Here is a 24,853-nt window from a genome sequence, read left to right on the forward strand (position 1 = left end):
TGACAGTATTGTTTGTGACACTGGGCCTTTAAAGTTACATTGAATGTACATATTCACTACTACATAGAATCAGATTAAGATGTACCACCTTGCCTCGGGCCCCATTACATTTAGCACCCCATGTGGCCTTTATGATAAGCTGTAGTGGAGAGGGGGGAGAGGGGGGGGGGGGGGGTGAGGGTGGCAGGTGGACCTCTAACGCACGTATAAATTAAGCCAGCAGGTAATTTGGGCGCAGGGTAAAGAAACTGCTCACCCGCCTACTGCAAACATTGTGGCGGCATTATCATCCCCCCTCCAGGTTGCCGTGGACATTGCGGAAATACGCAACCTGGCTACAAGCTACTGCTGACGGCCACATTTTATTACACGGTTATCAAAGTCATTTGGCCTGCATCTTGACGGCACCCAAATTACTGTCTGAGTGCTGCTTTAGCTGTAATGCCTGTTACGGCCTATGGCAACGCCAAAACCTCAGGCGCCACTTGTACTTGCTTCACCCCTTAAAGGACAACCGAGGTGACATGTCACATGATGAGATGGACATGTGTATGTACAGTGCCAAGCACACAAATAACTAGGCGGTGTTCCTTTTTTTCCTCCTTCTCTGCCTGAAGGAGTTAATCATCAGGTATGCAAGTGACACTTTCTGTCCGGGTCAGACTGGCTCAGACTATAGCATAACCCACGCTGATAGGAAAGTGATTTATGGCTGTAATTTCTTGTCAGTAAATGGCTTCCCGGAGCAGGAAAGAGATAAAAAGGGTCAATAATTCATAGATTTGAGCTCTAGCATACTGCAATGAAGGTGCCATTGAGCAGAGACAATATAACAGTAAAAACTAGATTTAAAAAAATAAAATAAAAAAACAAAACAAAAAAAAACACTTTTAGGAGAAGGAGGATAGATACAATTGTTTTTCTCATCAGTTTATTTTCACCTTGGATGTCCTTTAAAGGGAATCTAAACTGAGAAGGATATGGATTTTTCCTTTTAAAATAATACCAGTTGACTCTCTGATCCTGTGTTTCTAATGCTGGGGATAGATAGTACGTTTCTGTACCGTGTATCGACCAGCTGATCCGGCCAGCTGATAATATTCAGCTGGCCCGATCAAGCCGCTCGACCCGCGCCCGCTCAACAATGGCAGGGAATCGAGCGCTGATAAGGAAGCGCCAGCGGGGGCGAGTGGTAATCGATCCGTGCGCACAACCGGGGGACGCGGCTAGGGTTGATCCGGCGCTAATCGAGCCGCCGGTCGACCAGTGTATTCCCGACATAATACTTTTAGCCACAACCCCTCAACAAGCATGCAGACCAGATGCTCTGACTGAAGTCAGACTGGATTAGCTGCAGGCTTGTTTCAGGTGTGTGATAGTGACTACTGCAGCCAAAGAGATCAGCATGACTGACAAGCAACTGGTATTGTTTAAAGAGACACTGAAGCGAACTAATTTTGCCTATTTTACCTTATAATTCGCTTCAGTGCTCTAATGCCAAGTAATCCGCCGTGTCCCCGCAGCTAAACGAGCGCTGCAGAGCCCCCAAATCCCGGGGGGGCAATCCGTCCAGCATTTCCTGGAAGGGGCAGAGCTTTCAGATTTCGGATCGCGCGGCGATTGACGTCAGGAAGGGCAGAGCTACATCTGGAAGCTCTGCCCCTCAGCGCAACAAAATCCACGACCAAGTTGGTCGTGGATATTTGCGGAGGGATTTAGGGGCTCTGCAGCCCTCGTTTAGCGGCGGACTACTTGGCATTAGAGCACTGAAGCGAATTATAAGGTAAAATAGGCAAAATTAGTTCGCTTCAGTGTCTCTTTAAAAAGGAAACATCCATATCCCTTCTCAGATAATGTTTCCTTTAACAGCCTGCCTAGGTTGCCTAGTGGAAGACCCTGTTGTGTATAGAATACTGATATTTAATGGCTTATTACATTTCCCTTTTATAAAACATATGAATGCAAATTACACCAAAACATCACAAGCAAGTGCAAGGACTGCCAGGCGGCAGCATAAACATATCACGTCATCAAAAAAATGATGCAGAAAGTCTTGCATGCAAGTACATGCAAGGTATATACAGGAGCTTAAAGGGAAGGTCCAAGCAAAAAAAAAAAAAAATGAGTTTCACTTACCTGGGGCTTCTACCAGCCCCATGTAGCCATCCTGTGCCCTCGTAGTCACTCACTGCTGCTCCAGTCCCCCACTGGCAGCTTTCTGACCTCGGAGGTCAGGGCCACATTGCATACATTTTTACGCATTCCAGCTAGTGCAGGAACAAAAATGTACGCGTTGCACCACTAACGCGTAAAAATGTATGTGTTAATGTTCCTGCACTAGCGGAAATGTGTAAAAATGTACGCAATTCGGCCCTGACCGCCGAGGTCAGAAAGCTGCCAGCGGGGGACTGGAGCAGCAGTGAGTGACTACGAGGGCACAGGATGGCTGCATGGGGCTGGTAGAAGCCCCAGGTAAGTGAAACTCATTTTTTTTTTTGCTTGGACCTTCCCTTTAAACATTTAGTTTATGGCAAGACATGACTGCAAACCAAAATACATGTCAAATTGCGCACTTGAAACATTTCTACCCCAATTGGATGGGGTGGAACTAGGAGACAAAATATAGCTCAAAATGGGAACATTGTCACCCAAAGGAATTAAAAATGGTTTTAGACCCCTATCTAAATTAAGTGAGGATAAACAAGTCTTTAGGTGGCCATACACTGGTCGATTTGCCATCAGATTCGACCAACAGATAGATCCCTCTCTGATCAAATCTGATCAGAGTGTAATTGTATGGCCACCTTTACTGCAAACAGATTGTGAATTGATTTCAGCCTGAAACCGATCACAATCTGTGGAGCTGCCGCTGCGCCCCCCCCCCCCCCCCATACATTACCTGTTCCGGCTGGCGCGAGTCCCCTGGTCCCCGCTGTCTTCTTCTCCGCTCCGGGCTCCAGACCATTCCTGCACCTACTGAACTTCCTGTCCAGGGGAAGTTTAAACAGTAGAGGGCACTCTACTGTTTAAACTTCCTGCTGGGACAGGAAGTTCTGTGTAGCTGCAGCCGGTCCGGAACCCAGCGCGGAAATAAGACAGCGGCCGGAACAGGTAATGTATACCCGCTGTATTGCGTCGGTCATCAGGCATTCGAACGCCGCTATCGTCGCACTCCCGACCCGCCGGCGATCGAGAAAAATCTTCCGCCCGGATCGACGGGATTGATTTCGGACGGAAATCGATCGTTCTGTCAGCGGTGTGCGTGGCGATTTCACAGCCGATTCGATCACTGTGATCGAATCGGCCGTATATCGGCGGGAAAATTGTTAGGTGTATGGGCCCCTTTTAAAAAGTGACCAATAATGGTACAATTTGCCAGACGATTGTTTACAAACAATTCTTCACATAAGCATTCAGGAATGCTGGTTTGGGACCACTAAGACAAAAATCTCCTAACCAAGTCAATCAGATTGATCGAATGGATCAAAAAAAAAAAAAAAAAAAAAAAAAAAAATCAGATAGAGATTTAATTAACCTGATCAGATTGGGTTAGGAGGAGATTTTTGTCCATCAGTGGTCCCAAACAATCAATTTCCAGATAGAGATAATATATATTTGTTAACCTCCCTAGTGGTATTGACGGTTATACACGTCAATACAAAACATGCTGTGAACAGTATTGATGGGGGGGGGGGGGGGGGGGGGGGGGGATGCAGAGAAACACTTTTTCAGTTTCCACATGACAAGTGCCACAGTTTGGCCCTTCCCGATTACAGCGATACCTTATTTCACTACTAGCTGGGCATGCAGCAGACCATTATCCCAAGCATACATGCAGTGGCGTAGCTACAAGCCTCTGGGCCCCGATGCGGAATCTGGATGTGGGCCCCCCACGGCAACAACAGCCCCCCTCCCCCGGCAACACCCGACGCACACACATATCCAAATCCCTATAGCCAGCTATAGGTCCCCCCAGTATAGGTAGCCAGGCATAGGTAAGCCAGTATAGTTGCCCCCGGTATAGGCTAGCAGGTAGGTGCCTCCAGCATAAGTAGCCAGTATAGTTGCCCCCAGTATAGGTTAGATACGCAGGCGCCGCCGGTATAGGTTAGATAGATAGGTGCCCCCAGTACAGGTTAGCTAGGTGGGTGCCTCTAATATAGGTAGCCAGAATAGTTGTCCCCAGCAATAGGTTAGATAGGTAGGTGCCCCCAGTATAGGTTAGTTAGGTAGGTGCCTCCAATATAGGTAGCCAGTATAGTTGCCACCTGTATAGGCTAGCTAGGTGCCCCGAATACAGGTTAGACAAGTAAGTGCCCCCAGGTTAGATTAGGTAGCTGCCCCCCAGTATAGGTTAGATGAGGTAGGTGCCCCCCAGTATAGGTTAGATGAGGTAGGTGCCCCCCAGTATAGGTTAGGTAGCTGCCCCCCAGGATAGATTAGGTAGCTTTCCCCCAGGATAGGTTAGATTAGGTAGCTGCCCCCAGGATAGGTTAGATTAGGTAGCTGCGCCCCAGGATAGGTTAGATTAGGTAGCTGCCCCCCCCCCCCCCCCAGATAGTTTAGGTGGGTAGCTGCCCCCCCAGGATAGGTTAGGTAGCTGCCCCCCCAGGATAGGTTAGGTAGGTAGCTGCCCCCCCAGGACAGGTTAGGTAGGTAGCTGCCCCCCCAGGACAGGTTAGGTAGGTTAGCTGCCCCCCAGGACAGGTTAGATTAGGTAGCTGCCCCCCCAGGATAGGTAGGTAGCTGCCCCCAGGATTAGGTAGGTAGGTCTCCCCCCCCCCCCCATAATGAAGGGGGGAGCCGCAGCTGCGGGGAGAGCAGCCCGACCTCTCCCTCCCTTCCTCTCCCCGGGCCCTCCCTTCCTCTCCCCGGGCCCCCCCTTCAAATGCAGAGTGCGCGGCGCACGGAAGCGCTGTAGGCAGAACTCACCTCGGTCCCTGCGCCGCTGGTCTCCTCCCGCTCTGTATAGATGTTACACACTGCTTCCTGTTTAGCCAGAAGCAGTGTGTAACAACATCTAGCGAGAGGAGATCAGCGGCGCTTGGAACGCAGGGACGGAGGTGAGTTTCAGCCTACAGCGCTTCCGTGCGCGTCACTCTGCATCTGAAGGGGGGGGGGGGGGGGGCGGGGAGAGGAAGGGAGGGAGAGTTCGGGCTGCTCTCCCCGCAGCTGCGGCTCCCCCCTTCCCAATAGGGCACACGGCGCACGGGCCGCACTCAGTCCTGGCCGCACTACAAAAAGACATGGGCCCCCCCGGGCCCCTCCCCCGCCTCTTCAGGAGCCGGGCCCAGTCGCGCATGCGACCGCTGCGACCTCTATTGCTACGCCCCTGCATACATGTCAGTAGTGATCGGATGTGATTGCTAGGGCAACATGTCAGGGGCCCCAGTGCTGTACATATGCATCACTAGGTAATGGCAGAGCAATGCATCTGTACAGCACCGGGTCCCAAAACTATTGCCTTAGCAATAACTACTGATCACTACAGGCGGCAGTCATTAAAGGTTTATTAACAGATATAGATATTAAAGGGGTAAAACAAACACTGCACCAACTCAAACTGATTTGCATCTGATTGACCACCCCTAATTAGCAGCTCTGCCAAGCAACTGAATTTGGGAGGGAGAAAAAAAAAAAAATACAAAATCAAGTTACAGAATTTTGCCTGCTCATCCCTACATACAAATATGCAAGCCTGGAATATCTAAAACCAATAGAAAGTGGATTATATATCTACAAGTTAACCTCCTTAGCGGTAATCCCGTGCTGGACACGGGGTAAGCCGCCAGAGGGTGCCGCTCAGGCCCTGCTGGGCCGATTTACATAAATTTTTTTTTTTCACAACACGCAGCTAGCACTTTGCTAGCTGCGTGTTTGGTCTGATCGCCGCCGCCCGCCTCCGATTAGCTGCTATCCGCCACGTCGCCCCACCCGCCCCAGACCCCTTGCGCTGCCTGGCCAATCAGTGCCAGGCAGCACTGAGGGGTGGATCGGAGCACCCGCCGATGTCGGTGACGTCATTGCGATCGTCGCCATGGCTACAGGGAAGCCCATACAGGGAATCCCGTTCAGAACGGGATACCCTGCAGGGCAAAAGCGCCAGCGGCAATCGGAGGGGTGGGAGGGATAGCGAAGGGAGAGGGGGGGGGGCAGAAGCGTGTAGCTAGCGCTAGGCTAGCTACATGCTTTAAAGTAAAAAAAAGGTGTTACGCTGCCCCCTGGCAGATTTTTTGTACCGCCAGGGAGGTTAAAAAGCCGAACAAAAATGGGCGCTAAGTTATAGGCGCTCTCCTCCCCAAGGCAGCCCCCCCCCAGCAGTGCGAGCACAGACGTGTTCCGCTCGATGTCCACCACTGTCTGCAGTATATGCACACAGGGAGAAGTTGCATGCTTGGCACTTGGAATAGGCTGTTATTTCCCACAATGCAATGAGGTTCTCCGACAGCAAACTGTCAGGTCTGGATGGACGGATGGACAGACGCACACGTTTTATTATAGGATATCTATCTGACCTGTGGTTATCCACTATGTATTCTTCTTGATAACCTACCCCTTCCAAAAAAAATCCCAAGAACTTACACACTGATGGTCTGTGGTCAGAAAACAGCTTAGGCCCGGTTCACACTTGCGTTCTAGGTCCGGTATCCCCGGAACGCACCGTATACTGTACAAACGAACCCGGATGTGAATGGATACATTGTTATTCAATGTATCCATTCACACCCGTCCATCTGTCAGGATCCGGATCCGGTCTATGCTCAGGATTTTTCCAACATGCAGCATTTTTCCGGAACGCAGGCTCCGGCCACCGCACCTGACCGGGAACCTGACCATTTTCCCCGCACCATAGGAAGTGATGAGAAACTGAAGTTTCTCATCACACTGGCAATTGGAACGGGTGGTTACAGCACCCGTCCTTTGCCACATGGGGGGTCCAGGCATGGACAGATGGGGGGGGGGGGGGAACCGGCAGCGCTGACAGAACAACAGCCCAGGTATATTTATTTATTATTGTATTGTGGGCTGTTGTCCTGTACTGTGTGCGCTGTTCCCCCCCCCCCCCCCCATACCTGTCTGTGCTGCCGCGCCTGTTTAAAAGTACATTATCGGCAATCCGGAAGTGTTACTTTCTGGAAGCCGAACTGATACTTTTTTGTCTACAACCTGACCGGATCCTGAGGGATCCGTACAGCCCCAGTACGGGACCCGGACGTACGGCCCGGTTTCACACAAAAAGCAAGTGTGAACCGGGCCTTACAGGCTGAGCTAAGGAGCCCACTCACCAGTGTGCAGGAACTCCCACAATGCAGTAGTAGGGAGGGGCAATGAGATGCAAATACTACCAAGTTAAAGCAGAATCATGCAATTTTATATGCAGCTTGGAAATGGGACAAATACATTCTGCCAAGGTCATGGTCCATTTTCAAGCTTCATACATTTGTATGTAAAACTTGCATAATCCTGCACCAGCTTGGATTTGCTTATCACTGATGATCCCAAGTCAGGGGCTCTTCAACTAAATCTGGCTATATTTTATTGTTCCAATTCTAAGCAGCAAACATTGCATACAATTAGCATAAAATTGACATCAGAGAATGGTTACCATTTCATTGACCAGGGGAGTTGTTAGGGTCCTGGAAGATCAGGAGCCCCTCTGCAGCGGTTTACCACTAAATAGCAGCAGTTGTGTCCTCCCCACAGAAATACCATAAACAGCCACTTTCAGACAGGCGTTTCATTCACTGCCTGTCAGCTGCTCTCCAGCACCAGCTGGGCACCTGTTAGCGCCTCGGTATCAGCACTGGAGTCAGATCTAGGCGTGGCCACAGCCATGCTCAGACTCGACATGTCACGGTGCTCTGCTGCGTAACACCACTGCATGTTAGCGCTTGACAAACGTCATCTAAGAACCGCAGCAATTCTGTGTTTAAATTGCACCTGAAATGCACTGACAGGCAGCAGATGGGAGACTTAACTACCCAACAAGCACACAGTTCAGCCTCCTGTCCTGAAAGAGGCCTAAAGGAAACCAAAGAACTACAAGTACTTATTACCTGAGTACTTCCTCCAGCACCCCCTGTAGGCTGTGGGCTTCCTCATCATCCTCCCAGTCCCGCCCATTTTTCCCCTGTCTAGCTCGGTAGTCTGGGAGTGCTGGAAATCTGCAGCCATGCACATGCTTGATCATACTCCTGTGGCTAAGAGCATTCTGCGCAGGTACTGGCCACAGAAGCACCATTGGGGGGGGGTGCTTCTGTGGCCAGTACCTGCGCAGAATGCTCTTAGCCACAGGAGTATGAGCGGAGGAACAAAGCAGCCAGCGGAGGTCAGCGAGGGAGCCCACAAGCTTCAAGGGGCTAGAGGAAGCCCCCAAGTATAAATGCTTGTACACTTGAAAGTACACCGAGCATCAGTACAGAAAAAAAAAAGTTTTTTTTAATGAACCCCGCCATAAGTGAGGTTTGCAACTCAGTATGCTGTTGGGAGGCCAGGGGTTACACCATTGCTTACCTACTGGGGGCTACTCGTAAAGCCCCCATTCAATGTGATGTTCACTATCCCAACCAACCAGAATCCCACTGTAAAAGCACAGTCCCGGCCACAATGCATGCCAGGAGATGCATGCTGCAATGCATACTGGGAGCTGTAGTATGCAGTGCGGCCAGGAGTACACTCTACAGCAGGATTCTTTTAGGTGCGGCCAGGTACAGCTGGCAACCATCACAGGGACAAGGGGCTACATGAACAGTACTACAGGTAAGAAATTGTAAACGAGATAAACAGAGGAACACCAGGAGCCCCAATAGTGTAGTATGTATTGACAAAGGGGATAATGACAAAGAGTAATAGTTGTTATACTCACAAACAAGGGTCACCAATAGGCAACCACTGTAAAGGCAGGTGGGGAGATTATCCTGACTCCATTCAGGAATAAGAAGTCGCTCCCTGTAGATAGTAGAAAAAGGGTCGCAACCCTTCCCCCAGGGTGGATACAATATTATATAGGAGAGAACAGAGGCGCCAAAACGACAAAAAGGGTTTTAAAGGAGCTTAAAAGCCAAACATTTGGTAATTAGAGGAGGCAGTGGTGGACTTACCTCCTCCAAGCAGACACAACACGACTGTACATTCAGTCTATTTATTAACGAACTCCAGATAAAACAAAGCAATGTGTTTCACGGGTCAGCGCCCGCTTCCTCAGGCACTAGAAAAAGGAGTTACAGCTGCAAATGACAGAGATCAGGTATATTGTTTCTGCTAAGATACATCCTACATTTAAAGCTTCAGGGCTCGTTTCCACTATCGCGAATCCGCATGCGTCCAACGCATGCAGATTCGCACATGTAATGCAAGTGGATGGGCCTGTTTCCACTGTAGCGTTGTTGAGGTGCGTTTTTTTCAGCGGTAAAAAAAACGCACAAAAGAGCCAACGAATTCGCCTGCGAGTGGAATGCATGCGAATCGCCGCTAATGTATTTAATAGTAAAAACGCATGCGTTTGTTACATGCGTTTTTACCCGCGATTTCGCACCTTTTTCAATTTTATTTTGCCCTGGCAGTGTCATGGTTAATTTCGCATGGCACCCTGCCATGCGAAATCACACGCGAAATCGCGGGTAAAAACGCATGCGGAAACGCATCCGCATGCGTTTTTACAAGCGTCGGAATGCCGGCGAAATCGCGTCGCAACAGTGGAAACGAGCCCTCAATCAATGAGTGACAAACATGTGCAACATAATATGGTACATTGGCAGTAAAGGTACAGTATTTTGTATTATAGAATTATTATGTTGGTGGGTTGTGTTGGAGGGGAGGGGTGAGAGGCCAAGGGAAAGGTGTGTATCAGGGGTAGCGAGTGGTGGGGGAGGGGGTTTATCAATTGTGGCCATGGGACATGCAAGTTACAGAGCAAGTAGCAAAAGAGGTGACTGTAGATCAAAGGTAGTAAAAGAGTGTGAATGGCAGCGAAACAAACGAAACAGTGGCAGCAGAACATACCCCAGTATGGGGTTAAAAAATACGGATGGCGGCAGTAAAGACAAGATGTAAGTTGGTGAACCCACCAGGACTTACCATCTAGCAAAACAAACAACAACTCGGTGCCTCTGTAATGGCAGAGAGTGTCTGAGCATGCTAAGTAGTGTGCAGGATGTGACATCACCTGGGGAGAGGAAGTGCATCATCAGTGGGCGGAGCCTACAAGGACTTACCCTTTTAGAGAGGAGTCAGGCCGCCATATTGGAAGAGGCATGCCTGGTCCTCAGTACTGATGGGCCGCCATGTTGGAGGTGGCCCAGATACACGGCAGTAACTTCAACATTTGCCAAAAAAGATATATACAAAAAGGGCATAATAAATAGCAGAGATTAACCAGGTCTTGATAAAAAGCATATACATGAATATACATACAACATATAGCTTATAATATTAGAAGTACAAAGTAAAAGATCTATGTCACATTTGTATTAAAAGAAAAGTGGTCTGATATTGGTTGAAAAATTCACTATTATACTTAAGGTAGATCCATGGTATGCTTAAAACAAATTTTATGGGAATGTTGCCGGATCTGATTTGTGGGAGGGGGGGGCCTCGGGGAGTTTTTTCTGTTTTCTACAAAGATTAACATAGTCTTAATTTAATAGGTACGACAGTCGAAGTAGCGTATAGCCAGCAATATTAAAAAGTGTGGTATAAAACGTTTATGAAAAATAGGTCTGACGTTTGGTTGAAAAGAAACACTATTGTACTTATGGTAGATCAACGGTATGCTGAAGTGTCGTTGAAGTTGCCAGATATGATTTTCGGGGGGGAGGGGGGGGGGGAATAGAAAGGAAGGGGGAGGGTTTAGGGTTGGGGGAGTTTTACTTGTTTTCAAGTTCAACATAGATTAGCCAGTGTGGAATAAAACGTTTATGAAAAATAGGTCTGACATTTGGTTAAAAAACACACTATTGTACTTATGGTACATCAACGGTAAGCTGAAGTATCATTAAAATTGCCAGATATGATTTTTTTTTTTGGGGGGGGGGGGGGTAAGAAATTGTGCTCCCCTAAACCTCCATCAGCATACTAAGTTCCAAACCTCCCTTATAGGGAGGAAGAATAAAAATTCTACAGGTGCACATGAAGGAAACATGAGGCAAATGAAATCAGTGTAGCTTTATTTACCTGGGACTTCCTGCAGCTCCGAGAAGTCTGTGTCCCTCGCCGCAGTTCTGCTGTCACCCATTCATCCACTCCGTATGGGTCAGCGGCTTCTGCGCATGTATGGGTGCATGCACCGCTCATGGTCACGCACCCATTCATCCACTCCGTATGGGTCAGCGGCTTCTGCGCATGTATGGGTGCATGCACCGCTCATGGTCACGCACCCATTCATCCACTCTGTATGGGTCAGCGGCTTCTGCGCATGTATGGGTGCATGCACCGCTCATGGTCACGCACCCGTTCATCCACTCCGTATGGGTCAGCGGCTTCTGCGCATGTATGGGTGCATGCACCGCTCATGGTCACGCACCCATTCATCCACTCTGTATGGGTCAGCGGCTTCTGCGCATGTATGGGTGCATGCACCGCTCATGGTCACGCACCCGTTCATCCACTCCGTATGGGTCAGCGGCTTCTGCGCATGTATGGGTGCATGCACCGCTCATGGTCACGTACCCATTCATGCACTCCGTATGGGTCAGCGGCTTCTGCGCATGCATGGGTGCATGCACCGCTCATGGTCACGCACCCATTCATGCACTCCGTATGGGTCAGCAGCTTCTGTGCATGTATGGGTGCATGCACCGCTCATGGTCACGCACCCGTTCATCCACTCCGTATGGGTCAGCGGCTTCTGCGCATGTATGGGTGCATGCACCGCTCATGGTCACGTACCCATTCATGCACTCCGTATGGGTCAGCGGCTTCTGCGCATGCATGGGTGCATGCACCGCTCATGGTCACGCACCCATTCATGCACTCCGTATGGGTCAGCAGCTTCTGTGCATGTATGGGTGCATGCACCGCTCATGGTCACACACCCATTCATCCACTCCGTATGGGTCAGCGGCTTCTGTGCATGCATGGGTGCATGCACCGCTCATGGTCACGCACCCATTCATGCACTCCGTATGGGTCAGCGGCTTCTGCGCATGTATGGGTGCATGCACCGCTCATGGTCACACACCCATTCATCCACTCTGTATGGGTCAGCGGCTTCTGCGCATGTATGGGTGCATGCACCGCTCATGGTCACACACCCATTCATCCACTCTGTATGGGTCAGCGGCTTCTGCGCATGTATGGGTGCATGCACCGCTCATGGTCACGCGTCTGGCCAGGAGTGTTCTGCACAATAGTACTGCATAGAATGCTCCCAGGCAAGGCAACACAAGCATCACACACTCACCTGTGCTTGCACAAAAGCCACCGCTACGGAGGGGACAACAGAAGACTGGGTGACAGCAGAACTGCAGAGAGGACTACACAGACTTTCAGCACTGAAGGAGGCTCCAGGTAAGTAAAGCTAAACTGATTTAAATGAACTGTAAACGACAAATGAATAAAATTGTTTACAACATTTATTTATTATAGAATATTTAGTCAGCGTCTGCCCATGATAAAAGCTTTCCTCTCTCTGATTTTTATTCTGAAATTGATCACTGGAGGCTTTAGTTCTGCCAGGTGATCTGCATGGAATGTTAGAGTTCTATGCACAGAGGGAGATAGTGCTTGCTTGGCAATAGGAAGCCATTATTTCCCTCAATGCAATGAGGATCACAGACAGCAAACTGTCAGGACCATATCATGATGGCATCACACTGTGGGAGGGGTGAAACCACAATATCAGTCATACAGACAGCAGGACAGCCAGGCAATGTGCATTATTTAAAAGGAAAAAACAGGTCAGCCTCCATATCCTGCTCACCTTGGCTTTGCCTCATCTATATTTTAAAAGGACAACTGCAACAAGAGATATGGAGGCTGTAAAAAGTACTTTCCCTTTAAACAATACCATTTGCTTTGCTATACAGCTGATCTATTTGGTTGCAGTAGTGACTGAATCACACCAGAAACAATCAGATAATCTTGTCAGAAGTGACCATGTCAGAAACACCTGATATGCTACATGCTTGTTCAGGGTCAATAGCTAAAAAGATTACAGGCAGAGGATAAGCAGGATAGCCAAGAAACTGGTATTGTTCAAAGGGAACCTAAACTGATAAGGATATGGATTTTTTTATTTTAAAATAATACCAGTTGCCTACCTCTCCTGATGATCCTGTATCTCTAATACTGTTAGCCACAGCCCCTCAACAAGCATGCAGATCAGATGCTCTGACTGAAGTCAGACTGGATTAGCTGCATGCTTGTTTCAGGTTTGATTCAGACACTACTGCAGCCAAAGATCAGCAGGACTGCCAGGAAACTGGTATTGTTTAAAAGGAAACATCCATATCCCTCTCAGTTGAGTTTCCCTTTAAAAGCAAGTGAGTGAGATCAGTTACTTACTGTAAGGACAGCTGGGGCAGGAGGCTGGCTTCTGCTGCTGGCCCTGGTGGAGGAGGAGGCATGAGGCTGGCTTCTGCTGCTGGCCCTGGTGGAGGAGGAGGCATGAGGCTGGCTTCTGCTGCTGGCCCTGGTGGAGGAGGAGGCATGAGGCTGGCTTCTGCTGCTGGCCCTGGTGGAGGAGGAGGCATGAGGCTGGCTTCTGCTGCTGGCCCTGGTGGAGGAGGAGGCTGGCCCTGGTGGAGGAGGAGACATGAGGCTGGCTTCTGCTGCTGGCCCTGGTGGAGGAGGAGGCATGAGGCTGGCTTCTGCTGCTGGTCCTGGTGGAGAAGGCATGAGGCTGGCTTCTGCTGCTGGTCCTGGTGGAGGAGGCAAAGGAAGGAAGGCAGGCAGGCTGTGAGCCTCCAGCCAGACTAGATCAGCTGATACCCATGCACAGTTCAGAAGTACTACTCAAAGCTCCCACCTTTTCACATCAAATCCACACCCCCTGCCAGTGATTGGTCAGGGGCGGATTTTCGTGAGACAGCCTCAGCCCATAAGGATAGCTGTAGGCTGAGCTAGATGATGATGTAAGTGCCAAACCCCGCCCACAACACATTTCCAAACGTCTGTTAATTAACAAACTTTCTATAAATAGCGTTACTTTTTTTGTGTCTGGCATTTCTGTATGAATCGCTGCAATGCCCATAAATATGCCTGCAGACAAGACAGTCCCGCCCCTCAGCCCTGCTAAACCAATCACCGCAGTCTAGCCTCAGCCTTTGTCCCTCCCATTGGCCAATGATGTCACCAGTTTCTTTTTCCCTCCATATTGGCCCCGCCCCCACATGTGGTAATCTCCTGCAAGCAGCCAGAGAGAATGGAAGGAGGAGTGTGTGAAATAGAGATGGGAAGTTCGGATCTTTTCAATGATCCGGATGATTCGAATCGGATCATTGAAGAGATCCGGATCTTTGATCCGAATCTCGGATCATTTTACTACCGGAAGCATTCGGGGGTGAAATGAACAGCAGGACAGGTCTGTGGATAGGAGAAGGGGAGGGGGGCGGACACACAGAGAAGGGGAGAAGATGGACAGAGGGCAGGGAGTGGACAGAGAAGGGAGGAGCAGAGAGCAGAAATGTTTGCACGTAATACCCACATGCTGAAGTCATATGCTTTACATATATTTCACCTATATGTTCATCTGTACACTTTGAAAGAAAAGGTCGCACAGTGAAAGAAAGCATTCCCAGAAGATAAGTGCAGCTGTTTAGTGCCGAGTGCAGCAGGATCATATTGCCTTTCAATCACACTGTCTGCAAAGTTACTGAGCTGTGCTGAGCCAAAAGCTTCCAATGTGATCACTGTGCAGCACTACGGAACAGCCAGCCTATAATGAGCAGCAGGTTATAGCCAGTATGTGTGCTCTACACATATCTGGCAGTGGCACCCATGTCCCCTCTCTCTCATCTACCTGTCTCCCTGCAAGGCTGCCTCCCATCCAACAGAGCGATCCCTGCTTCCAGGACCGCGCTGCCCGCTTAGAGGGGGCGTGTCGCTCCTGGCCCCGCCCCTTTTGCGATCCGAATCGTTCATTTTGATGATTCGGATGATCGACTCATAAAATAGATTCGGATCAAAGATCCGAATCGTTCATGATCCGGACAACACTAGTGTGAAACAGGAGGATGTTATGTGAGTGACTGGCGTGTGCATGCCGGTGTTGTGTCTGATCACGCTGCCCTAAGGATTAAGGTGCCGCGCATGCTCAGTATCAAAATCATGTAGAATTACACTGCATTACGTGACATGTCCCCTGGAGGCTTAGCACATGCGCAGATGCAGTATTTTTAAGCTGCCCCTGAGCTCCACAGGCTGGCTGCATAGTGCTTCCTGTATTGTGCTTCCTGTCCTGTTGTATTGGCTGGCTGCAGAGTACTTTCTGTGTGGTGGAGGAGGTCACTGGTGACTGGAATGATGGCTGCAGCGCTGTTTCCTGGGATAAATCCTACAGACTGGACTGTAACTTTTTAGAAATGTTGCTGGCAGCTTCCGAGTTCAGGACATGTGATGCAATGCAGTGGCGGACACAGCCAGCAGTGGGCCCCTGTGCAAAATTGTAATTGTGGGCCCCCTATGGGCAAAATATGGGCGTGGCGGCAAAAATTAGTGGATAGAACCTGCGGCGCTTAGCGCCGCGGCAAAAAAATGGGCGTGGCAATGACCGGATGAGGGCGGAGCTAACTGTAACTTAAAGCGAACCCGGGGTGAGGGTTTATTTCCTTTTAAACAATACTAGTTGCCTGGCGGCCCTGCTGATCTATTTGGCTGCAGTAATAAACTGAATTACACCAGCAACAAGCATGCAGCTAATCTTCTCAGTTCTGACAATATTGTCAGAAACCCCTGACCTGCTGCATGCTTGTTCAGGGTCTATGGTTGAAAGAATAAGAGGCAGAGGACCAGCACGGCAGCCAGGCAACTGGTATTGCTTAAAAGGAGAGAAATATGGCAGCCTCAATATTATTCTCACCTCAGGTTCCCTTGAAAAGTGCAACGCAAAGACAGTGGGCCCAAGTTTTGGTGACCCTTTCCCCAGAAAATTCACATAATTGTGCAGGTTTTCTCAAGAAAATACACATATATGCCCAGAAAATACGTGCAATCATGTCGGCAGATATGCCCAGAAAATACGTGCAATCATGTCGGCAGATATGCCCAGAAAATACGTGCAATCAAGTCGGCAGATATGCCCAGAAGATACGTGCAATCAAGTCGGCAGATATGCCCAGAAAATACGTGCAATCAAGTCGGCAGATATGCCCAGAAAATACGTGCAATCAAGTCGGCAGATATGCCCAGAAAATACGTGCAAACAAGTCGGCAGATATGCCCAGAAAATACATGCAATCAAGTCGGCAGATATGCCCAGAAAATACGTGCAAACAAGTCGGCAGATATGCCCAGAAAATACGTGCAATCATGTCGGCAGATATGCCCAGAAAATACATGCAATCATGTCGGCAGATTTGCGAAGAAAATACATGCAATCATGTGGCAGACCTGCCCAGAACATACACCTGCTAATATAAATAAAACAAAAACATTTACTCACCTGCAGCAGCAGACCTCCTGTCCCAGCCTCCATCCGGCGCGCAGCTCCCATGGGTGGTTGGGTGGATAGGTAGCCTAGTGGGTGGGTGAGTGGGTGGGTGGGTTGGTAGCCTGGTGGGTGGGTGAGTGGGTGGGTTGGTAGCCTGGTGGGTGGGTGGGTAGGTAGCCTGGTGGGTGGGTGGGTAGGTAGCCGGGTGGGTAGGTAGCCTGGTGGGTGGGTGGGTAACTAGCCCGGTAGGTAGGTAGGTAGCCCGGTGGGTGGGTAGGTAGGTAGCCTGGTGGGTGCGTGGGTAGCCGGGTGGGTGGGTAGGTAGCCTGGTGGGTGGGTTGGTAACTAGCCCGGTAGGTAGCCGGGTGGGTGGTTAGGTAGGTAGCCGGGTGGGTGGTTAGGTAGGTAGCCGGGTGGGTAGGTAGGAAGCCTGGTGGGTGGGTAGGTAGCCGGGTGGGTAGGTAGGTAGCCGGGTGGGTAGGTAGGAAGCCTGGTGGGTGGGTAGGTAGCCTGGTGGGTGGGTAGGTAGGTAGCCTGGTGGGTGGGTAGGTAGCCTGGTGGGTAGGTAGGTAGCCGGGTGGGTAGGTAGGAAGCCTGGTGGGTGGGTAGGTAGCCTGGTGGGTGGGTAGGTAGGTAGCCTGGTGGGTGGGTAGGTAGCCTGGTGGGTGGGTTGGTAACTAGCCCGGTAGGTAGCCGGGTGGGTGGTTAGGTAGGTAGCCAGGTGGGTGGTTAGGTAGGTAGCCGGGTGGGTGGTTAGGTAGGTAGCCGGGTGGGTGGGTAGGTAGCCTGGTGGGTGGGTTGGTAACTAGCCCGGTAGGTAGCCGGGTGGGTGGTTAGGTAGGTAGCCGGGTGGGTGGTTAGGTAGGTAGCCGGGTAGGTAGGTAGGTAGCCGGGTGGGTAGGTAGCCGGGTGGGTAGGTAGCCGGGTGGGTGGTTAGGTAGTTGGGTGGGTGGTTAGGTAGGAAGCCTGGTGGGTGGGTAGGTAGCCGGGTGGGTAGGTAGCCGGGTGGGTGGTTAGGTAGTTGGGTGGGTGGTTAGGTAGGAAGCCTGGTGGGTGGGTAGGTAGCCGGGTGGGTAGGTAGGTAGGAAGCCTGGTGGGTGGGTAGGTAGGTAGCCGGGTGGGTAGGTGGTTAGGTAGCCGGGTGGGTAGCTATCCGGGTGGGGGGCCCGACTCCTATCCTCCCTCCCTCCCTTCCTTCCTCACCTCGGGGGGCCCCCTCCCAATATGCGCGGCGGGAGAGCGAGCGGCAAATGCAGGAAGTCTTCAGGGCTCTCCAGGCATCCGCTAGAGGCCCAGCCGCTGAGTCTCCAATATGTCTCCAACTGGAGACATATTGGAGACCAAGCGGCTGGGCCTCTAGCGGATGCCTGGAGAGCCCTTCCTGCATTTGCCGCTCGCTCGCTCTCCCGCCGCGCATATCGGGAGGGGGCCCCCCGAGGTGAGGGAGGGAGGGAGGATAGGAGTCGGGGGGCCCCCCGGGAATAAAATAATAATAAAAAAAAAAAATATTAAAAAAAAAAAAAAAATACTTAATGGGCCCCTGAAGAAAACGGAACTTCAGGGGCCCTCGTGCGGCGGCACGGCCTGCACGGCCGTATGCCCGCCCCTGATGCAATGATTCCCTCAGGGAAGGAGCTGTCCAGTCTGGCTGTGCTGGGGGTGCCCTCTGCTCTGCTGCCTGTGCATCACTTCAGCAATATAGACCACATAACGTGAGTACTATGTGTACTGTGCCTGTCAGTCACTGTGGTGGTCTAACTGACATTCACCATCAAACCCCCCTCCCCCCCTGACCCATCCCTCCCAGCCTGTCATCAAACACAATTAATGACACATGGATACTATATCCTGCCTAATGTGAGCACTATGTGTACTGTGCATGTCTGTCACTGGGCCCTTTTCCACTAGCAATCGCAATCACAAATCACAAACGCCAGCGATTGCGATTGTGATTTTTCATTAATTCTGTTATGCGATTGCAATTTTCATTTGCATTGCATTATCATTGTAAAAATCGCTCCAGCAAGCGATTGCGATTTGCGATTTCCAAATTGAATCACTATAGTGGAAAATACTTCTCGTGATTTCTATGATAAAGTAACAACCCTAGCGATTTAAAAATCGTTAGCGATTTGCGATTCAGCAATCGCTCTAGTGGAAAAGGGCCAGGGCTCGTTTCCACTACTGCGGTGCGGAATCGCCACATATCACCGCTGACGAAATCGCATGCGGATGCGATTCTGCATGCGTTTTTTGCCACGATTTCGCATAGGCAGGGTATATGCGATTTTAACCGTGTCACTGCCTGTGTCAATTTACATTACTTTCAATGCAAAATCGCATGCAAAATCGCGGGAAAAACGCATGCAACAAACGCATGCGATTTCCCTATTAAATACATTTTTCTGCACGGCAGAGCCCGCAGAATTTGCCTGCGTGTGGAATGCAGGCGAATTCTGCGGGCTCTGGCGTGCAGAAAATCCTGCACAGAAAAACGCTGAAGAAAACTGACAAGTGGAAACAGGGCCATCCAATTGTATTGGTTATGCGAATCCGTATGCAGACAACGCATGCGGATTCGCTCTAGTGGAAACGGGCCCTGACTGACATTCACCATCATACCCCCCCATCTCTCCCAGCCTGTCATCAAACACAGTTTCTGACATATGGAGACACCTCTGTACCCCTGTCTGATGTACATCACTACTGACAGTCCTTGTGTACCTCTGTCATCTTATACTCTTGCTGGCACATGTAGACCCCTCTTTTTTTTTATCATACAGCCTTACTAACACATCAGTCACATCACAGTATCCCTAATTTGCCAGATGTAGCCTGACGATGCGCCACTCTATGTGACGGCGCGAAACGGCTGTCGACCTCCCCACCAGCCTGTACCTCTCTCCGTTATACCACTTGGATTTGTAATGTATGCCATTTAATCTTTTTCAAATAAATCAAAAGTTTTACTTAGGGATGTGCAAATCCTCTTTTTCTGCATGTTGGCCAGATGTAGCCACCACTGTGCTTCTTATGTGCCAGCAGCAGCCACCCTGGTGCCCCTCATGTGCCAGCAGAAGTCACCCCAGTGCCCCTAATGTGCCAGCAGCAGCTACCTCAGTGCCCCTAATGTGCCAGCAGCAGCCACCCCAGTGCCCTTAATGTGCCAGCAGCAGCCACCCCAGTGCCCCTAATGTGCCTGCATCAGCCACCCCAGTGCCCCTAATATGCCAGCATCAGCCACCCCAGTGCCCCTAATGTGCCAGCAGCAGCCACCACTGTGTCACTACTATGCCAGCATCAGCCACCCCAGTGCCCCTAATGTGCTAACAGCAGCCACCACTGTATCACTACTATGCCAGCAGCAGCCACCGCTGTGCCCCTAATGTGCCAGCAGCAGCCACCGCTGTGCCCCTGATGTGCCAGCAGCAGCCACCACAGTGCCCCTAATGTGCTAACAGCAGCCACCACTGTGTCACTACTGTGCCAGCAGCAGCCACCGCTGTGCCCGTAATGTGCCAGCAGCAACCACCACTGTGTCACTACTATGCCAGCAAATCCTGCGGCTGACCCAAGAGACGTGAACGCCAACCTGAATGTGTGCTGCTTGACAGCAGTGCGTGACATTGTCGTAACTGCCATAGACAGGGACAGATATCCTTTCAGCGCAGAAATCTGTGTGTGTGTGTTTGTGTCTAGCAGAATTGTTCACACACAACTGGTAGTGGTGTCTGAGTCTTGCAAAGTGTGGTTGAGGGTGACAGCCTTGTTTTATCTCAAATAGGGCTGCTCCTCCTCTGGATTTGGTCAGGGCCTGTCTCTGCAGGTGTGCTGTGGGGGTAGGCTACTGGCAATCCCCATCTAATAAGGAGCTTATTATAGAGCATGCATTAGTTATCTGTGAGCTGCAATACACTGCAGAGCTCCCCCAGCCAAACACAAAGCTGCTTCTGTACAGCAGTCACTGGCACTACATGGCAGAGATCACTTTTATGCTGTAGTAGAGGAATCTCATATTTCTGCCTTTCACACCCTTGTGTTTGTTCCCTACAGGTGGATCCAGTAACAGAACCTCACCGGAGAGATATACAGGTCCTCTTAATTCCCAGGATAGTACACAGGAAGATAACACCATCCCCCACCCTCGTCAGGTAGATGGAACTGAGGCTGTAAACATAACATTGACTCCATATGGAATGACCTCACTTCATCAGTGCTTGCATTGTAACAGTGTTATTTCCTGTGTTTAGGCTGAAGGAGTGACAAATGTGAAGCTGGAGGATGGAGATGAAGAGACACATGTGAAGGAGGGGCTGCAGTCTGCAGAGGAGAGTGACATGATGGGGACCAGTGACTCAGGGATGCCACTTCCAGGTGAACAAGCAGCCTTGCCCATTGCCATATGTAACAATGTGCTTACACCCAGGGCCATTTCCCACCTATTTGGTGCCCCAGACAAGACCATGTGCACCATCCCTCCGGCCTTCACATTGGCTTCAAATCACTCAGAGCTGTTTGGTAAAAAATAATAGTTTGGTAAAGTACCGCATCAGGTACAGTACAGACCAAAAGTTTGGACACACCTTCTCATTCAAAGAGTTTTCTTTATTTTCATGACTATGAACATTGTAGATTCACACTGAAGGCATCCAAACTATGAATTAACACATGTGGAAGTATAGTACATAACCAAAAAGTGTGAAACAGCTGAAAATATGTCATATTCAACCTTTTGCTTTGATTACTGCTTTGCGCACTCTTGGCATTCTCTTGATGAGCTTCAAGAAGTAGTCACCTGAAATGGTTTTCACTTCACAGGTGTATTGGATTCATATAGCAATAACATATTACACAGTGCTGGACGATAAATAAGATTACAGACAATGATAATAGGGTTGACATGCAACACACTGCAGGTAATAAGCAGTAACATACACAATGCCAGATCATGCACTGGAGTAGTAGTCCCTGATATTCAAGTTCACGTTATTCTGTGGGCAGCAACAATCAGATGCCACCAACAGAAAGCTCTGTTGGTGGCAAGAAAAGGAGGCAAGATTCATTTGGGTGATAAGTTGTATGTCTGTGCAGCGAACTGTTAAAGCTGCAGAGTGCTGAATTGTAAAAAATGGCCCGGTCACCTGGGGGTGTAAGCCTGTGGTCCTCGAGAGGCTATAAACACAATACAAACATAACAACTGGCTTTTGTGGGGAAAAAAAACTGTTAAAGGGTTAAACTCCCTAAAATGTTTTCAGCCTTCTGATCTATCAGCTGCGGTGGCAAAACTCTGATCAGTCTCTAAACATATCTGAATGGTGTGTTGGTTTTTAAACAAAACAAGCAATCAAGAAAACTGATTGTATTTAAAAGAGCTGAAGGAAACATTTGATGGTCTGTGGCCACCTTTATATAGCTTTTGGTACACAGCGCTTTAACCCTTCAGCACTTACATTTATGTATCTATACTGGTATGATGTGTTGGGTGGTATATCTGTGATGCCATGTGGCACCTTGCTGTGTATTGGGGCTCCCAGTCTGTACATTACATGTGCTGCAAGGCGGGAGGCATCTACTCTATTGTTGGACTGGATTGATTGATGTGATTGTTTCTGTGACATTGGATCTTATGGGTGGGTCGCTGTGTTTTTTTTTTCTTGGTTTTATCTTGTTATCTATTGAGTTTGTGTCTGACCTGGACTTTATTATCTGTAACTGCTACGGCAACACTCACGACTGCTGACAGGACAATGACTATTCTCTGTTATTATTTCTCCAACAGATTATGGTGCAGACGATAATGGTGCCGCACTACATTTACCAGCAGGAAACTCCATTGCAGAAAATATACACAGCAGACGTCACCATGAGGACAAATCACCACATCTCTCCAATCCTGAGGAATCGTCTGATAGACCCCATCCTGTTAGCTCAAATACCCATCCCTTTTTATCTTCTGAGTGTGGGAAACGTTCTTGTTTGAAAACTGGTCTACGTACACATCACAGAATTCACACAGGATAGCGTCCTTTCTCATGTGCAAAGTGTGGGAAATGCTTCAGTCAGAAATCTGATTGTTAGAAATCGAAGAAATCACACAGGAAAGCGTTCTTATACATGTTCCGAATGTGGAAAATCTTCCCGTGTCAAATCAAATTTTATTAAACATCAGAGAATTCACACAGGAGAGTGTCCACATTCATGTGCAGAGTGTGGGAAATGTTTCACGCAGAAAGGTAGTCTTATTATACATCAGAGATGTCACACAGGAGAGCGTCCACATTCATGTGCAGAGTGTGGGAAATGTTTCACGCAGAAAGGTAGTCTTATTAAACATCAGAGAAGTCACACAGGAGAGCATCCACATTCATGTCCAGAGTGGGGGAAATGTTTCACGCAGAAAGGTAGTCTTATTATACATCAGAGAAGTCACACAGGAGAGCATCCTTTTACATGTTCTGAATGTGGGAAATGTTTCATTCGTAAATGTATTTTTCTTAGACATCACAAAGGAGAGCGTCCTTATTCATGTCCAGAGTGTGGGAAATGTTTCAGACAGAAAGGTAATCTTACTACACATCAGAAAAATCATGGGTGAGTGTCCTTTTACATGTTCTGAATGTGTGAAATGACTGTCAGAAATTTGTTTTTCTTAGACTTCACAGGAGACACAAAGGAGAGCGTCCTTATTTGTGTTCAGAGTGTGGGAAATGTTTCAGTCAGAAAGCTAGTTTTATTAAACTTCCGAGAAGTCACACAGGAGCGTCCTTAGTCATGTCAGGAGGAAAGTTACAGTCAGGCAGCTTATGAAGCTGCAGGGAAACAAGCACAAGTCTCCTGGAAGCACATATTATTAGAGCAGCAGCAATGACGTGGCCTCACAGTGCTGGAACTACACTAAAGATGTCACCTGCTCTACATTCAGGACTTTCTCCAAGCTGGGGACTCACCCTAACCTCTCATTTCTTGCTGATCATCTCAGAGTACATATGCTAGAAGATTAGTGGGGAAGACTAGAGTTATTAGTTACCTGGTAACATTGTTTCCAGTAATCTTCCAGGGCAAGTGCTCCCCAGGCTTGCCTGGTCACCTGATATGAGTCAGACTGTATGTCCATATGACTGACATATAACCCAACTCATTGTTTACAGCGTTGGAGCGCATATGAAGAGGGCGTCCGCCGCTTATCCAAAGGGGGCTGAGCGCCATTGTGCTCCAGTGATGGCAGAGACAGGCTGAGACCCAGAGGCTTGCGCCTCAGCGTGGATCTTGGCGTTCCACCACCATGAGCAGCCAGTGGATCTTACACCCCCGAGGACTGGAGCTCCACACCTGCATTTTAGGCAGTGTTAACATTTGTCAAATTGCATGCATGTTTTTGCATGCAAATTTGCCTATTAATTTAAAACCAGTTTCGGTCAGTGGGATAGTTAACACTGAAGGAGCCATTTTCTATGGTTACTCTTTTGGGCACGTTCCTTTAATTTTTCATCTCCTCAGTCCAGTAGCGTTCCTACAATAGGGCGCAGGGGGGGCGTGGCGCACCGGGTGACAGCCAGCCAGGGGGGTGTCGCCACGACCCCCCATTGCAACAGTGCAGAAGGGGAAGAGCAGCGCTGGAAGGAGGGGTGACAGGGATAGCGGCGGGGAGGGGGGAAAGATCCCCCCCCTCCCTCACCTGGGTCCCCTCCTTCCGCCTCTCTTCCCCTCCAAATGACAGCGGGCATTGCGGGCAACTTACAGGCAGGGCGGGCGGGCAGAGACTACTCACTTTACTTCTGCGTTCCAGCAGCTGGAACGCTGGGCCGCCGTCACGTGCCTCTTCTCCGCCTCCAATGCGTGTCACAGCATTGGAGGCGGAGAAGAGGCACGTGACGGCGACGGAGCGCTCCAGCTGCTGGAACGCAGAAGTAAAGTAAGTAGTCTCTGCCCGCCCGCCCTGCCTGTAAGTTGCCCGCTGCCTACGCTGTCATTTGGAGGGGGAGAGAGGCAGAAGGAGGGGTCCCAGGTGAGGGAGGGGGGGGGATCTTTTCCCCCCTCCCCGCCGCTGCCCCCACTGCCCCTCCTTCTAGCGCTGCTTCACCCCTCCCGGAGCAGCTATACAGGGGCAACTAAACTAGCTATACTGGGGGCAACTAAACTAGCTATACTGGGGGCAACTAAACTAGCTATACTGGGGGCATCTATACTAGCTATACTGGGGGCATCTATACTAGCTATACTGGTGGCATCTATACTAGCTATAGTGGGGGCAGCTATACTAGCTA

At 49.7% G+C, this 24,853-nt stretch overlaps 1 protein-coding gene across 3 annotated transcripts; it reads left to right on the forward strand.

Annotated features, from left to right (window-relative positions):
- The first annotated feature begins 9,728 nt into the window (after nucleotides 1–9,728).
- ZBTB32 (zinc finger and BTB domain containing 32) lies at nucleotides 9,729–23,662 on the forward strand. 3 transcript variants are annotated; one of them, XM_068259926.1, is made up of 4 exons: nucleotides 9,729–9,763; nucleotides 20,642–20,739; nucleotides 20,839–20,962; nucleotides 22,369–23,662. In XM_068259926.1, exons 1-4 carry the CDS (start codon nucleotides 9,730–9,732, stop codon nucleotides 22,608–22,610), a joined length of 498 nt encoding a protein of 165 aa, XP_068116027.1. In that variant the 5' UTR covers nucleotide 9,729; the 3' UTR covers nucleotides 22,611–23,662. The 3 variants fall into 3 exon arrangements, 2 of the variants coding, with proteins under 2 accessions (XP_068116027.1, XP_068116028.1); XM_068259927.1 differs by lacking the exon at nucleotides 9,729–9,763 and adding an exon at nucleotides 15,168–15,180; XR_011024675.1 differs by lacking the exon at nucleotides 9,729–9,763 and adding an exon at nucleotides 18,219–18,300.
- The last annotated feature ends 1,191 nt before the right edge of the window (nucleotides 23,663–24,853 follow it).

The sequence above is a fragment of the Hyperolius riggenbachi genome, chromosome 11, assembly GCF_040937935.1.
Source record: "Hyperolius riggenbachi isolate aHypRig1 chromosome 11, aHypRig1.pri, whole genome shotgun sequence".
Taxonomy (NCBI): Eukaryota; Metazoa; Chordata; class Amphibia; order Anura; family Hyperoliidae; genus Hyperolius; species Hyperolius riggenbachi.